The sequence below is a fragment of the Phyllostomus discolor genome, chromosome 14 (genome assembly GCF_004126475.2).
Source record: "Phyllostomus discolor isolate MPI-MPIP mPhyDis1 chromosome 14, mPhyDis1.pri.v3, whole genome shotgun sequence".
NCBI classification, from domain to species: Eukaryota; Metazoa; Chordata; class Mammalia; order Chiroptera; family Phyllostomidae; genus Phyllostomus; species Phyllostomus discolor.
In genome coordinates this window covers 27,373,409-27,387,868 of record NC_040916.2, presented here as the reverse complement: position 1 = coordinate 27,387,868, position 14,460 = coordinate 27,373,409, and the positions used below count along the sequence as shown (strand labels likewise).

At 61.3% G+C, this 14,460-nt stretch overlaps 2 protein-coding genes across 3 annotated transcripts; one reads left to right on the top strand and one right to left on the bottom strand.

Moving 5' to 3' along the window:
* Positions 1–696: 696 nt before the first annotated feature.
* On the bottom strand, positions 697–5,111 carry APOA2 (apolipoprotein A2). 2 transcript variants are annotated; one of them, XM_036015550.1, is made up of 4 exons: positions 5,002–5,111; positions 1,668–1,741; positions 1,297–1,429; positions 697–900 (listed from the first exon to the last, which is right to left on the bottom strand). In XM_036015550.1, the coding sequence occupies exons 2-4, from the start codon at positions 1,717–1,719 to the stop codon at positions 765–767; spliced, it is 321 nt and encodes a 106-aa protein (XP_035871443.1). In that variant the 5' UTR covers positions 1,720–1,741; positions 5,002–5,111; the 3' UTR covers positions 697–764. The 2 variants fall into 2 exon arrangements, with proteins under 2 accessions (XP_035871443.1, XP_028359320.1); XM_028503519.2 differs by lacking the exon at positions 5,002–5,111 and adding an exon at positions 1,899–3,450.
* Positions 3,668–8,018, top strand: TOMM40L (translocase of outer mitochondrial membrane 40 like). Its single transcript, XM_028503376.2, has 10 exons — positions 3,668–3,756; positions 3,971–4,219; positions 4,491–4,558; positions 4,820–4,912; positions 5,145–5,246; positions 5,386–5,491; positions 5,691–5,813; positions 5,924–6,000; positions 6,208–6,310; positions 6,428–8,018. Exons 2-10 carry the CDS (start codon positions 4,105–4,107, stop codon positions 6,565–6,567), a joined length of 927 nt encoding a protein of 308 aa, XP_028359177.1. The 5' UTR covers positions 3,668–3,756; positions 3,971–4,104; the 3' UTR covers positions 6,568–8,018.
* The last annotated feature ends 6,442 nt before the right edge of the window (positions 8,019–14,460 follow it).

Genomic DNA, 14,460 nt, shown 5'->3' with positions numbered 1-14,460 from the left:
AGAGGTTTGGCACGGATGACTTTTCTTGAAAGTGCCTTAGCTTCCCTTACCCTAATTCTGGGGTCGTGAGCCCCATGCAGCTGCTTTCGGGCCCACGTGATCGGATCCGGGCGCCATGGCTCCCAGCCCCCGGTGCCCCACATGTCCACCGTGCTGGAGGACTGCCAGGCCTTGAACCGGCTCCTGTCTGCTGGTTCCAGGCTCCCAGGGGGCCAGGGCTACGTCAGCACCCAGATGAGAGCGGGAGGGGTGTGAAAAGGTGTCCCCAGACAGCGTTCCAGGTGAGAGCAGACCCCAGGGGAGAGTGAGCCCCACCGCTTCCTGCAGGAAGGGAGGGTGGCGGGGAAGGGAGGACCTTGGACGGCCCCTCTGGGTTCACTTTTCAGAAGCTTTCTCCTCTTCATTGAATGATTTAGAAGAAATTCTGAGGAAGTCCTCGTTTCTCGTGACCTGCTTGAGGCCAGGGATGCATCTCGAGAATCTCTCCCGCCTTGCCCCACTCCTCGCCCGTGCAAAGCCTCCTCAGCCTCCACTCAGAGCCACTGCCGGCCTGCAGAAGCCTCCTCCACACCCCATTCCATCACGTCTGACTCTCGTCTCTCGGGCCCTTTCTCCACCCTTCACACCCAAGCCCCCTCACGGGCTTTCTCTCTGTCTTCCTCCTCCATCCTCAAAAATGCCAGGCTCACCACAGACTGGACTCCCTTTCCAATTTATTGCAGAAACAAAGAGTGGGGAGGGAGGAGGCCTAGCCAGAGGGTGCTCTAGGCGGCAGCGGCAGTTGGCTGGGCATCCGCCTGTGCTGCAAACGTCACGAAGTAATCAAGCAACCTCATCAGGTCACTTTGAGCCTTGTCGACCAGGGGTTCCAGGCTCTTCTGTGTCTCCTCCAAGTAACCCCTGAATATGTGAGGGTCAGAGGTCAGTGTGAGGGACCTGTGGCACTGGCAGGGGCCTGGGTGGTGGTGGAGGTGAGACCCAAGACCCCAAACTTCAGCACCTGGTCCATGCTGGCAGCTCCTAGGAGCAGAGGCAAGCCCTCCGAGGGGCAGAGGAACACGCCCCGGAGATAGAAATCCACAGCCCAGCCGCTGGGCCCATCTGCCCACAAGGCGGGGGGGGGGGGGGGGGGGGGGGGGGGGGGGCGGGGCTGGAGGGACCAGGCAACCCTTCCCTCCAGTTCAAAGCTCATCCTCCCTAACCCGCACCCCGAGCTCCGTCATCTGTAGGACTGCCCACCCTCCCATCTTTCTCCCTAGGGCCCCTGGGCCCTGAGCCCCACTTGCTGAGACTCACCTGGCCTGGGCCTGAAGCTGCTGGCCGCTGACCTTCCCGGCCAGCTCTTTGCCATACTCAGTCATGGTCTGGAAGTACTGTGAGAACAGGCTTGGCACGCTCGACTCCTCTGCCTGCCTCCGCACCAAAGCCCCTGCGCACACACAGAAACACAGGGGCCTCTTTTCAGCTGGTCCCTAGCCAGGAGTCCTGGCCTCCAGCTACCCCTCTGCCAGGCCCCAGACCCAACAGGTCTCCGGTTCTGAGTCTTTGCACAGGACTTCCGGGCTTTAGGGAGGGAATGGTCTTCTTCTTGAGCCCTGTGGTGGCTCCACCTGGGCACAGAGGGCTGGCAGGTGGGCAGCCGGGACCGCGCTCCAGGGCACACTCACCTTCGAGGCTGCAGACAGTGAGGAGCAGTGCCGTGAGTGCCAGCAGCTTCATGGTGGAGCGGTGGGAGGGTGGCCTGTGCAGACACGGTGGTGGGGGAGGACACTGAAGCTCAGTGGGCCCCGTCCCTCCCCAGGGACCCCTACCTCGGTGCCCACTCCAACCTGGCATCATCCCTCCCCAGATGAAAGCTTGGTCCTCTTGGCAGGCTCCCTACAGCCGGGGCTTCCTACCTGGTCAGTGCCTCCGTCCTTGTGTCTGGGGCTGGCTTGGCTGGGGAGGCAGGGCCTATATACCTGCCTGCCTCCCCACCCCCCGTCAGGTGACAAGGACTGTGGAGGGGCATAGGGGCAGGGGCCAAGTTGGAGTAAACAAGTGGGAGAGATGAGGGAGGAGGGGACAAGTACAGGGGGTGGGGATGCATGCTGACAGGGTGGAGGCAGGCAGGCAGGCAGGCAGGCCTTCGTGGAGGCCGAGGGAGTGTCCTTTGGGCCTGTCACAGGTGTGTTCTTTTGGGGTGTGGGGCAGCAGTCTTGGCTCTGGGGGTTGCAGGACGCTGGAGTGCTGGTTTTCCTCTAGAAAGCTCTGACATGTCAAGCCCTCAGCCCTCAGCAACGTTGTCCCATTGTGGGTGGACTTCATCCCCTTAACCGGACCCCCCTTCATGGCAACTTGGCAGAGAGGCTTTGGGGACCGGAAGAAAGGGCATGAAATAGGGGGCAGGGGTGAGGGTCAGAGGGCAGGTGATCGATTCTGTCCTTTTTCGAGTTAATGTGTAATGAGACTGCGTAGGCAGGGGCAGAAAACATGGGAGCCCAGAACGACCTGTGTGTTGACCAATGAGCACACCCTACCCTCAGTCAAAGTCAGAAAGCAGCCTCTGCTCTTCCCCCGCCCCACGGGAGGTCTCTGGTAGGAAAGGGCGGCAAGGTTAAAGGGTAAAGACTGAAAGTCCCCAGTCACGGCATCACCTTATCAGTTTTAGGTGGTGGCCAGCCAGTGTGAGTTAGCGGGGGCCACGGTGTCCCTCTGACCGAGGCTGCATCCCTGCCCCAACTGAGAGGAAGGGGAGTACATTCCTCAGGCCCAAGGCATTCGGGTGGTCAGCATTTGCCTCTTCCATCCTTTGGCCCTTAAAGTGTAGGCAGGACATTCCTGAGAGAGGGGTTAGAGACTGAGGACCCGGGAGGGTGGCGACCAGAGCCCCTGACTTCCGCGCGGAGCCCCTGGCGCTGGAAGGCACCCGCCGACTCCTGCTGTCCCTGGCCCTGGCGTGGGGCGCACTTTGGGGCGGGCGTCCATGGACCTGGGTTTTCTCTGCCAGCTCTGCCTGGGGAATCAGGGAAGGAAGGATGAGCTACGGGGGCGGCTGGGTCAGGGCTCAGTTCTGTTAGGAGCGAGGCTGCAGTCCCTGCTCCTCCAGCCCAAGCTCTCACCCCGAGTCCCACTGCGAGAGGAGCAGAGACCTCGGGGAGCCATGGCCCTGCAGGAGGGATGGGCAGCGCGCAGAGCTCCGTGCAGGGCTGGGGGCGGGGGCCCAGGGGCTCTCGGGGTGGGGGCGTGGAGAGGCAACTGAACCCAGGCTCGCAAGAAGTCCTCCTGTCGCTCCCTCTGCCGCTCTTTTCAAGAGGCAAGTCTCCAAGCTGTATGGCGGAGGGAGCTTCCGCGGCCCAAGCTCCAAGATGCTCCGTCCAGAGCCCTGCACGCTCCCAGGTCCCTGGACCTCTCACAGGCCTGGTGACCGAGGCCGTCAACGTCAGAGTCCGGTTCGGGAGCGGCCCTCCAGCCTTGCAGCCTCCACCTCGCCGGGGCTAGAGCTCTCTGGACGCGGGGCCTGCCACTCTTCTGCTTCCTCCTCTCCTATTGGCCGCTGGGAGATCGAGGCTGCTTAAGTTTAATAGATTGGGAGGGGCGCAATCCAGGGAGGGTGGGTCTTTAAGGGCTTTTTTTTGCCCGGCTCCAAGATGGCGCCCGTGACCACGCCGAGAAAGCGGCGTGAAGCCGCAGTTCTGCCATCACTCAAGATGGCTGCCCCCATCAAGATGACCGGGGTGTGCCGGGGGGAAAGGGGCAGCATGATGGTCTGAGACGGTAAGGACTACTGCTTCGTCGAAAGCCTCGCCCTGGGGCCTAAGGATGAAGAGTAGAAAGACTAGGGAGCTGGGTGAGCTCTGTGATGCGGCTAAGGTTAGACAGTGGGGGAAGGGACGGGGTGACAGGTGGGGGTGAGGGATCGAAGATGGGACGGGGCTGCGCCTGGGATTCGATCGCCCCGCCGGTGCCCTCCCCCGCCTTCTCGTTCCAGGGCTAGTGCCGGGCCATGTGGAAGATTCGGGGCCTGGGGAGCTGGATGATGGGGGGTGGGGCCCGCGCGGGGTAGAGGAGGAAGAGCATCCTTTCCCGGGCTCAGCCCGGCCCCTCCCTGTCCTCTGGACTGAAATGGGGAACACCTTGGGCCTGGCCCCGCTGGGGGCTTTGCCCCGCCGCAGCCCCCGTCGAGAGGAACCTCTGCCCAATCCCGGGAGCTTCGATGAGCTGCACCGCCTGTGCAAAGGTGAGAACGTGGCATTCGGCGTCTCAAGCTGGAGGCGTGCAGGAGGGGAGGGTCTTGAGTGCTGGGTGTGCGGGAAAGGGGAGGTCACAGCTGCTGGGGCAGGACCAGGTGCCCCAGCGGAGCCCAGCGCTTGGAGTGGAGCCTTTCGTTGCAGGATGTGAAAGGAGGTCAGTTCCTCTAAAGCACTTGCTGAGGGATGGAGTGGGACCTGCTTCTTGGGGGAGGGGTTCCCTGTCTGTGCTTACTACCCCCCCCCCAATTCCCCCTACAGATGTGTTCCCAGGACAGATGGAGGGAGTGAAGCTCGTGGTCAACAAGGTTCTGAGCAGCCATTTCCAGGTGTCCCCACTTCTGTGTTCCTCCCTGCCTGTCCCCTCCCCTTCTCCTGCCCTTTGTCCCCCGGCCTCGGCCAGGCCCCATGGGGCAGAGGAGCAAGGAGGGGGGTCTTTAACTCCTTGTCCTGGGACTTGCGGCCTTTCCCCAGGTGACCCTCCCTATGTGTGGGGGTATGTGGGATTCTTAAAAGGCCTGGATGGGCAGAGGCTGAAGGGAGAGACGGGGGATGGAGACGCTGTCCTCCACTGACTCCTTTTTCCTCAGGTGGCTCACACTGTGCACCTGAGTGCGCTGGGCCTGCCTGGCTACCACCTCCACGCGGCCTACGCAGGGGACTGGCAACTTAGCCCCACCGAGGTGAGGGTTCCACACACACGGGCCACCTCCCTAAAGCCCGCCTAGAGGAGGAGGAAGTGTGTAGTTATGGGGAAGAGGGTGCAGGGCGCCTACCTGTTCAGCTGGGTTTCTCCGGAATGGCAGAGGGCAGGGACCGGGTGCTGAGCAGGAGTGTTTCCTTGCGGTGCCCCCAGGGGGCGCCCGGCGCTGCTCAGGGCTCCAGGGGACCCCAGCCGTGTGCGCTCTCCAACAGGTCTTCCCCACTGTGGTAGGGGACTTGGACAGCAGCGGCAGCCTCAACGCCCAGGTCCTGCTCCTCCTGGCAGAGCGGCTCCGAGCCAAGGCCGTCTTCCAGGTGACCCGTGGTGCCCGCCCCAGCCAGGGGTTTCCTTCCCCTGTGACTGTCCTGCCGGGGGGCTCCAGGGCAGAGCAGAAGCGATGGTGATCCGGAGACCGGGAGACGGGGGTCCTTACTGCTTGCTCTCGCCGCCCAGACGCAGCAGTCCAAGTTCCTGACGTGGCAGTTTGACGGCGAGTACCGGGGCGACGACTACACGGCCACGCTGACCCTGGGGAACCCTGACTTGGTCGGGGAGTCGGGTGAGAACTTGGGTCGGGGCTCTTTTTGTCTGGGCCGCCCACTTGCTCGCGTTGGCAGTGCCCCTTCCTCCTCTGCACGGCTCAGGGGTTAGAGAAGAGACCTCGGGGGAGGGGGGGCAGGGACAGGCTGGGGCGGGGCTCCTGGGGAAGGGGGCGGGCCGCCCTTGTGTCCGGGGCTGACTCCGTGTCCCCCGCCCAGTGATCGTGGTGGCGCACTTCCTGCAGAGCCTCACTCATCGGCTGGTGCTGGGAGGAGAGCTGGTTTATCACCGGCGGCCAGGCGAAGAGGGGGCCATCCTGACGCTGGCTGGGAAGTACTCGGGTAAGGGGTGAGGGGAAGGTGATGGGGAGGGATGTGGGGGGCGTGGCCGGGCTTCCCGGCCGCGTCCTGCTGCCGCGACGCTCCTTTCCTCATGCCCTTGGTTTTCGCAGCCGTGCACTGGGTGGCTACGTTGAACGTGGGGTCCGGCGGCGCCCATGCCAGTTACTACCACAGGGCAAACGAACAGGTGAGACAATGGGCGCCCCCGCCACCCAGCCTGGCAGTCGTGAACTCTGGCCCATCCTGGACCCCCGCCGACCCTGCCGACCCGCTGTCCCTCCTGTCCACGCTTCACACACACTTCAGCATGCTTGCTCCTGCTGACCGCCGTCAGGCGCCTGCGGTCTTTCCGGACAGAGACCCCCTCCCATCCCTGCCCTCTGGTGGTCCTCAGGTTCAGGTCGGAGTGGAGTTTGAGGCCAACACCAGGCTGCAAGACACGACCTTCTCCTTCGGTTACCTCCTGAGTCTGCCCCAGGCCAACATGGTGTTCAGAGGTGAGGGCGACTGAGCCGGCGCCTGGGGGGTGGCCGGGGGGCGGGGCGCTCCGCCTCACTTCCGCTGGCCCCCTCCCTGAGCCGGCCCAGTGACCTCGCCCGCATCCCCTCCCGCAGGCCTGGTGGACAGTGACTGGTGTGTGGGTGCGGTGCTGGAGAAGAAGATGCCGCCGCTGCCCGTCACCCTGGCCCTCGGGGCCTTCCTCAACCACCGGCGCAACAGGTTCCACTGCGGCTTCAGCGTCACCGTGGGCTGAGGCGGGGCTGCCGCTGCGGCCGCGGAGCCAGGTGCCCCGGGGCCGGAGACCGGGCCCTCTCCAGGGCCCACCTTGCTGGGCGACCCGTGGGCCCCAGGGGCAGAGGTGGGGACAGGACCATGCCCTCCTCAGAACTGGCGCTGCCACGAGGGAGCTGAGGAGGCAGTGGTCTGAGGACCCCCCTGCCCCCGGCGTGTGCCCGCTGCCCACACTGTGGCTCTGGACTGAGGGAGAAGGGCTAAGGGGTCCGTCCGGCTCAGTTGTCTCGCTCACACCCCCCTTCTTCGTGTCCCTGTGGATTGAAGCCCCTCCCCTCTTCCCCTTCAGAGCAAGCCACTCCGCATGGGACGAGCACCCACCCCGTTCCCCGTCCCAGGGCTGTCCAAGGCCAGGATCCAACTTGACCTCAGAAAGTGGGGCCACGCATTCGAGAAGGAGCTGCCTCCTCCCCTGTCTTTTGTGCTTCCAGAGAACGACGTTACCCCCACGGCCGCCCCCTGCACCCCCACGACTGTGTGAAGAGGCAGTTATTGCCGTAGTCGTTCCTTGGGACCGTGGGGCTCCCCTTCTCCTGGCCCCAGCCTCTGGCCCCCACGTTGGCCCTTCCCAGCCCCGCGTGACCAGGTGGGCTGGGAAGGCAGCTGCAGATCTCCTGGAGCAGGGGCATCCTGGCAGACATCCCTGGCTGTGCTGGACCTGGTGTCCATAGGTGCTGTTGATGCTCTGGGGCACGGCCAACAGGCCCAGCAGCTTTGCAAACAGAAACCTTCGGAGGAAGAAATAGTGGGGTCACAGGGAAAGGAAGGAAATACAGCGACTGAGAGTGTTATCCTGCCCCTCACCCCCCAAATCGTCCAAACTGCCCCTCGGTGAAGCTAGGTCTGACCACAGAGAAAACCGTGTTCTAGGGTGACAGGTTTCTCAGAGGTTCCAAGGGTCCCCAAGGGGCCTCTGACACTGTCTTCGCTCACCATGCTGTGTTTCTGGAACCCAGAGCTCTGAGGGCCCCGTGAGGAGGAAGCCCCAGACTCGGCGAGAACTTCGACTGTGGGATCTGAGGGTCTGGCTTTCTAGAGGAGGTTCTAGAAGGTGGGTGTGTTCTGTGGTCTAAAGCCTCCTTCTCTGGGCAGACTGGCTTGCGGAGGGTGGGCCGGAGCGGGGGCAGGGCACTCAGAGGCGGGAGAGACGGATGCTGAGCCAGGGGCCTTGGCTGTGAAGCTGGGAATGAGCGTCACCTCGAGGGCGTGAGAAATGGGAGGACTGGCCCGGTGAAGAGGAAGGAGGCAAAGGCCCCCGAGAGAGAGCGCGTGAAACCTCTGGAAACGCTGCCACCCATCTGGGGAGGTTGGATGGGGGAGGGGAGGGTGCCATCAGCCTCAGGAATGCTGCGATACAGACTGAGCAACTACTTCGCATCTCTACTGAATAAAAAACCTGGAAAAAGCGAGCTGAAACAGCAGCAGGAGCGGTGTGGGTGCTGGGGCGCGTGGACAGGAGGGAAGGAGTAGACTCCAAGGGACCTTGGTCCCCAAAGGGAAGGGCAGAAAAGCAGCCATGCCGAGCCCAGCATCTCCCCAGCCCCTTCGTCAGCCCCTGGGGCAGCCTCCAAGCCCCCAGAGCCCTGTACGGACCCGGATCCTGGGGCCGGGCTGCTAGCCTTGCATGTGGCTCTGTGGAGCCAGTGCGCTCTCCTCCTGCAGCTAGCTGGTCAGTCTCCCCCCTCGGGGTGACCCCGCCAGTCTGCAGGAGGGAGCAGGGAGGCCAGGTGGGGGTGGGTGGGCCTGCACAGCACCCCAGGGGGCCGAGTCTGGGAGAGGCCTGTGGTGCAGGTTGGAGGACGAACGGGCCTAGGGTGGATGGTTGCAAGGAGCTGGGAGTTGGGCAGAGGTGTTGAGAGAAACTTCTGGATTGGGGGCTGCTCAGCAGGAGAGGAGAGGGCCGTGCAGCCAGGAGCACACGCGGGCTCCCAGAGCCACAGTCACCTCGATGCCCTGTGGAAGCGAAAGAGGAGCTCTCAAGACCCCTTCTGGAACCCCCCTGGGGAGAGATGAGGCTTGGGAGCCCTCGGGCCCCTTGCCTGGAGCCACACCGCGAGGACACACGTCCGGTGCTGTCCCAGCACCATCTCACCGTGGGCTCCACGTCCTGCCGTGTAGCCAAGAGGCGCACAGAGGAGGCTCTGCCCAGAGACAGAAAGCGGTGCTGAGTGCGTGCGACAGATCCCGGCCTCTGCCGGCCTGAGAAGGGAGACCTGGGCCTGCGTGGGCAGGGCACCGTGAGGGGCAGCACACAGAGGACCTCCTGCTTCTGACTGAGACCCAAACACCAAGTGTCCTCACACAAGGCCTGGTGCCTGGAAAGGCTAAGGGGTGGGTTAGCTGGGTCAGTGGCTCGTGGTGTTTTGTTTCTGTTGGTGGGGGTGGGGCTATAATTTACTGCAGTGTGTTCTTCCTGAAAGGTAGGGAGATGTCACATGCCGGAAGTGGGGCCGGTCCTTGGATAACTGGGTGACCAGCTGTACTGCAAAGCGGAGCAGTGTGGGGACCAGGGTGGGCATAGCAGCGAGGAGGGTGGGGGACAGGTGGGCTGGGGGCTGCAGAGGTCACAGCCAAGCGAGGCCCAGGGTCGGGGCTGTCCCTTTGGTCTCCCCAGCCTTGGAAGGGCCTGGGGCTGAGGAGCCTGCCTTGGCTGGGTCCTCTAGAAGTCCTGTCCTCTGGACTGGTGCATGGCACACGGCTCCCTCCCTCAGGCTGTCCTCCTGGGTCACCCTGTGTTCCATCCTCCAGACCAAGTCCTGTAGACACTCACCCCAGACGGCACAGACTGGTCAGACATCCGCCCTTGTGGCGGTGTGGGCCCCAGGAGTGCCTGGACAGACTCTTTCTGCTCCTTCCTCAGCTGCTCAGGGGCTGGCCGTGCCAGGGCTGGGCCTGCTCCATGAGCCTCAGGGCCAGGGCTGCTGCAGGCAGGGTCACTGTGCCCAGACGAGAGGCGTGACAAAGCTGTGGATACCAGCAGGGGGCTGCCGGCCTGTGGTCTCGACCCCAGATAACCTGCCCAGGGAAGGGTGCAGGGAGGGAGTCCTGAGGCCTCCCGAGGCTCCAGCTGGCCGGGGTCCTGCCCACGTTCCCGAGCCCGTGGGACTCGGTGGCAGAGAATAAGGGGCCGTGCTGGTGACAGTGTGCGGAGGCCCGGCGTCCAAGGGAACATTGAAGAGGGCGGGCCCTTCGTACCTAGAGCGGCATCACCTGACGTTCAGACAGCGCTGCGATTTCCAAGGCTGTGTGGCCAAGTCTGACGGGATGAACAATCCTACGGGTAGACACAGGATTTGTTACCCGTAGGTGTGATTCTCGTTTCTCGGAAATGTAAACAGGCTGAGAGTCCAGTGACAGGTCCAAGGTCATGGAAACGGCAGGCGTTTGGGTGGCAGACGGGTGGGTGTGAACACCGGCTGCACTGGCTCTCAAGCCCAGTGAACCTGGGCAGGTTGACTTGTGTGGAACCCAGTTGCGCCATCTATTGGGAGCATCGCCTCATCACCTGGCGCGCAGAAAGAGCCGTAAGTAATTAGTTCAACTACCGAGTACCTTCTAGGTGACAGGCACCACAGGTGAGATAGAAGACAAGGAGCAAGCCGCACTCATTCCAGGAGAGCGTTCCGGGACAGGGAATGGCCAGGGCGAGCACAGCGGCACCGAGGAGAGTCCCAGGGGCGGCTGAGGGCGGACCGGAGGCTGGGGTGCGCTGAGCCAGGGGCACAGAGTTACAGGAGGCTGCGAGGAGGAGCTGGACGTGGGGTCACAACCCAGAAGGGAGATGGATCCCTCGGAGGTTTCAAGCAGAATGGCGACCTCGTCTTGGTCTTGCACATGCCAGGAGCTCACGCCGCTTGCTGTGTGGGGAATGCTCTGTGGAACAGGGAGAAGAGAGAAACGTGGTGGGGGGATTCCTGGCACGGAGGGGAGGGGCCACCTCACTGCTCTGCGTCCTGCCTGCCTCCAGGCACTTGCGCCCCCTGCAGGCTGGGCAGAGGCACCTCTGGGCCCGGGAGACCCTGCGGCTCCCAGCAGAAAGGCCCCTGAGACCGGTGCTTTGGCCAGCTGTCTGTGCGTGAGAGGCGGAGACACGAGTGTGGGTATGGGAGGGGCCCGGATGACTTCGCCGCTCTGAGCTGTGCCCACGGGCCCTTCCGGGTGGACATGGCGCCCGCCCTCTAGCGCTGGCGTGGAGGCACGGGGCCCCTCAGGAAAGCCTGGTGCTCATGACTGAGCCGTCGTGTCCGTGGGGCAAACCTCGGCCTCCCCTCCGTTACCGCGCCGCCTGTAGCGTGGAGGTCGGCGACGTGTCGGGAGCGAACCGCGGTGTCAGGCTCCGGATGCGGGGGGGGGATGCAGCTGGACCAGCTCGAGCCGGCGGGGGGCCGTTGCCACTGGGGGGAGACTCGCCCCCACAGCCAGGGCTTGGACGCGATAGCCCGTGGCCTGGTGCCCACACCAAACAGTCCCCCGGCCCAGCATCCCCGCTGGCCACGGCTTCTGGCATTGAGGTGACTGTCACAGCCCTTGCATGTGGGAAAGGTGGCCATCTGGTCTGCTCGGGTCACCCTTGACCTTCTCCCCCTTCTGCAGAGCACCGTCCTGGGCACGCCCTGGGCCCGGCCCCGCCTAGTCCGTATCGTAGTGTTTTCGGTCTCTGCCTTCTCTTAGGCGTCATGTCACCTGCAGGCCGCAGAATCTGGCCTGGGATGCGTCTCCCGAAACTCCCGCTCTGCCCCTGTGTTCCCTTGGATCTCAGGAGCTGCCTGTGTCTGGAATCAGGGCTCTGGCCCTCAGCACCTGGGAAACAGGGAACTGCCGCTGTGTGTGGCCTCCAGTTGCTCTCAGGCTGCCTCGGAAGGGCACAGACTCTGGCCCCGGGGCAAAGGCCTGGGGGAGGTTTTCCCAGCATGCCTGTGGCACTGCCTGCTGGTACCCGGGGAGGGACCCTGGTGGGTGGGGACCTCATGACTCATTTCAAGCTGCTCCTAATCAGACCGTGGAGATTTTTGCTACTGCCAGGCTTCTGGCTAGATCCGCAGTCTGTATGTGGGTCCTGAGCACGCCAGGCAGAGAGGGGAGACAGCAAGCTTTTTTCCATGGATGGTGTCCAATGGACAGGTGTGACAGTGACATGAGGCTCCTCGAAGGGAAGCTCTGGGAGACGGGTCTAACGAGGACCCTAGGCTGAGGTCCCACTTCCTAAGTAGGGATGGCTGAGCACAAGCTGGTCTCGAATAAATCAGAGGCAGCCGGGTTGGTCTGGGACTCCCGTGCCAGAGCATCATTCTCCTGTGCTGAGAGGGATCTCAGACTCTGTTTACTGTATAAGATTTTATTTATTTATTTTTAGAGAGGGGGGAAGGGAGGGAGAAAGAGAGGGAGAGAAACATCACTGTGTGGCTGCCTCTCATGTACCCCCTACTGGGGACCTGGCCTGCAACCCAGGCATGTGACCTGACTGGGAATCGAACCAGTGACCCTTTAGTGCTCAGGCCGGTACTCAGTCTGCTGAGCCACACCAGCCAGAGCTGAGTTGACTTTGATAAGGATGATGAGGACTGGGCTAGTTCGGGCAGAGGGTGCAGTCAGAGAAGTCCCAGAAGCCAGGCAGAGAAAAGTGGATTTGGTAGAACCACAGGCAGGCCTTTCTCACTGGAGCATAATGTTTCAGGCAGGGAGTGGTCAGCAGGAGAGTGGCCTGGGGGTGGGCAGGGCCCGCTTTCTTTCCGTCACCCCCATCCTTTCTGTCTCCTGACCTGTGCCTGCCCCCTGCCTCTTAGCTAGTCCGGGCACCCATCACTTCCCACTCATTATGCAGCCGCCTATTCATCATTCTTCCCGTTACCAGCTTCCTCTCCTGCGACCCATCCTCCACGCTCTCGCTATTTCTAAAATGCAAATTTAATCATGTCTCTTTCCTGCTTAAAATTCTTCATTGGCTTCCCATCGCCTTCAGGATAAAACCAATCTCTTCAGCATGACATGCAAAATCCTTTGTGCTCGGGCCCCTGTTTATCCCTCCGACCCCACTTCCCCGCCTGACCTGACATCTCGCACTTTGGCTCTAGACGTGCTTAAGCCTTAGAGCTTCCTGAACTTGCTGTGCTCACTGACCTCCAAACATCTGCCCCTGTTATTGCGTCTGGTGGGAATCCTCACCTGGCCCCTCCCTTGGTTCTCCCCATCTGACCTGCTTGCCCTTCAGACCTGAGCAGAGGATCCCCTCTGGGGCCGGGGCAGGGTGGGGGCTGGCAGCAGAGCTGCACCTCCGCACACACGCTTGCTACAGCACCCACACGCTGCAGAGCAATGTCAATCACCTGTGAGTTGTTGAAGGCTTTTATTTTTGGATCCTTAGGGTCTGCCTGTGTACTCCTGGCACATATAGTGAGTGTTTATGCAATTTATTTATTTAAAAATATTTTATTTATTTATTTTTAGACAGAGGGGAAAGAAGGGAGAGAGAGGGGGAGAAACATCAGTGTGTGGTTGCCTCTTGCGCGCCCCTCACTGGGGACCTGGCCCACAACCCAGGCCTGTGCCCTGACTGGGAAGTGAACCAACAACCCTTTGGTTCACAGGCCGGTGCTCAATCCACTGAGCCACACCAGCCAGGGCTGTTTATGGAATTTACAAATTAATGGGTAAGGATATGAATTAAGGTCTGATTCCAAATTCACGCTCTTTCCACGTGGCATCATGTTATTACCTGTGTTGCAGTCATTCACTCAGCAAATGTCTAACAGGTGTCTGCTTTGTGCCAGGCATGTCCCAGTGACGTGGGGTCCTGGCTGTCACCTGGATACATTCCTGTTCCCTTCAGGAGCTTTCTTTCCTAGCCGATTATCCTTTGCTGCCCTGACTCTCTGACTAGATACTCATTTGCCTTCTAGTCTGATTCCTGACTCCTTTCTGACTTGTGAACCGCTCCTACCTACTGCTCCTACCTGCCAGGTTTGCTTTTGACATGAGGCGGCCTCACTCAGGTGTCCACGGAGCGGAATTTGCAGTCTGGGTCTGCTCTGTCCTGTGTGCCCACCCCCAGGTCCTGGCACAATCACTTCCTTGCGGTGTTCAGGCTGCCTCCTTGCCTTCCACTTTGTAACCTGCTTCCAATCCTCTTTGTCTACATTTACTAGTGACCTCTCGTGGCCTGTTGAATTCAATGTGCTTTCTCTTCTGTTCCCCCCAATCTACCTCCCTACTGCTTCGACTCACTAATAAGGTTGTCTTCTTTGAAAATCTTTCTCACTAGCCTCTATGATGTCACGCATGCCTGGTTCTCCACCTTTATTTCTACCAGCTCTTTTTCTCTTTCTCCATTATAGAGTCTCCCTTTTCCCTAAGCCTGCCAGTTAGGAAAAACTATAGGCTTTTCTCCAAGGCTCCATTTCGTCCGTCCAGCCTTTCTTTTTCTATGTTCCTCCCTGACAGTCTGTCTGTTCACAAGGTTCTGATAAAATGTAAAAATAGCTGACATTGTAACAGCACAGCTTACAGCGCACCTTTACATTTCTGATTTCAGTTGTCATCCTTATTCTGGATTGTGGCGTCTCCAAAACTTACAACCCCAGTTCCAGGGGCTCTTGCTATTCTTAGTAGTTTCTTCTGATGCCTGGTAAGGGTAAATCTCATTCGGTTCCTTTTTCTGGACGCTGACTGCACTTGCTTGGACTTCTGCCGCAGCACCTGTGGCAGTGCAGCACCTGTAGCAGTGCAGCACCTGTAGCAGCACTGCACCTTTGCACTCACGTGACTGTCCCTCTCCTCCTGGACTGTGTGCTCTGTGTCCTGTGAGTCTCCTCGTCCCAGGGCGCAGTATGGATCCTGCCCATACCGTGTGCTTCACAGC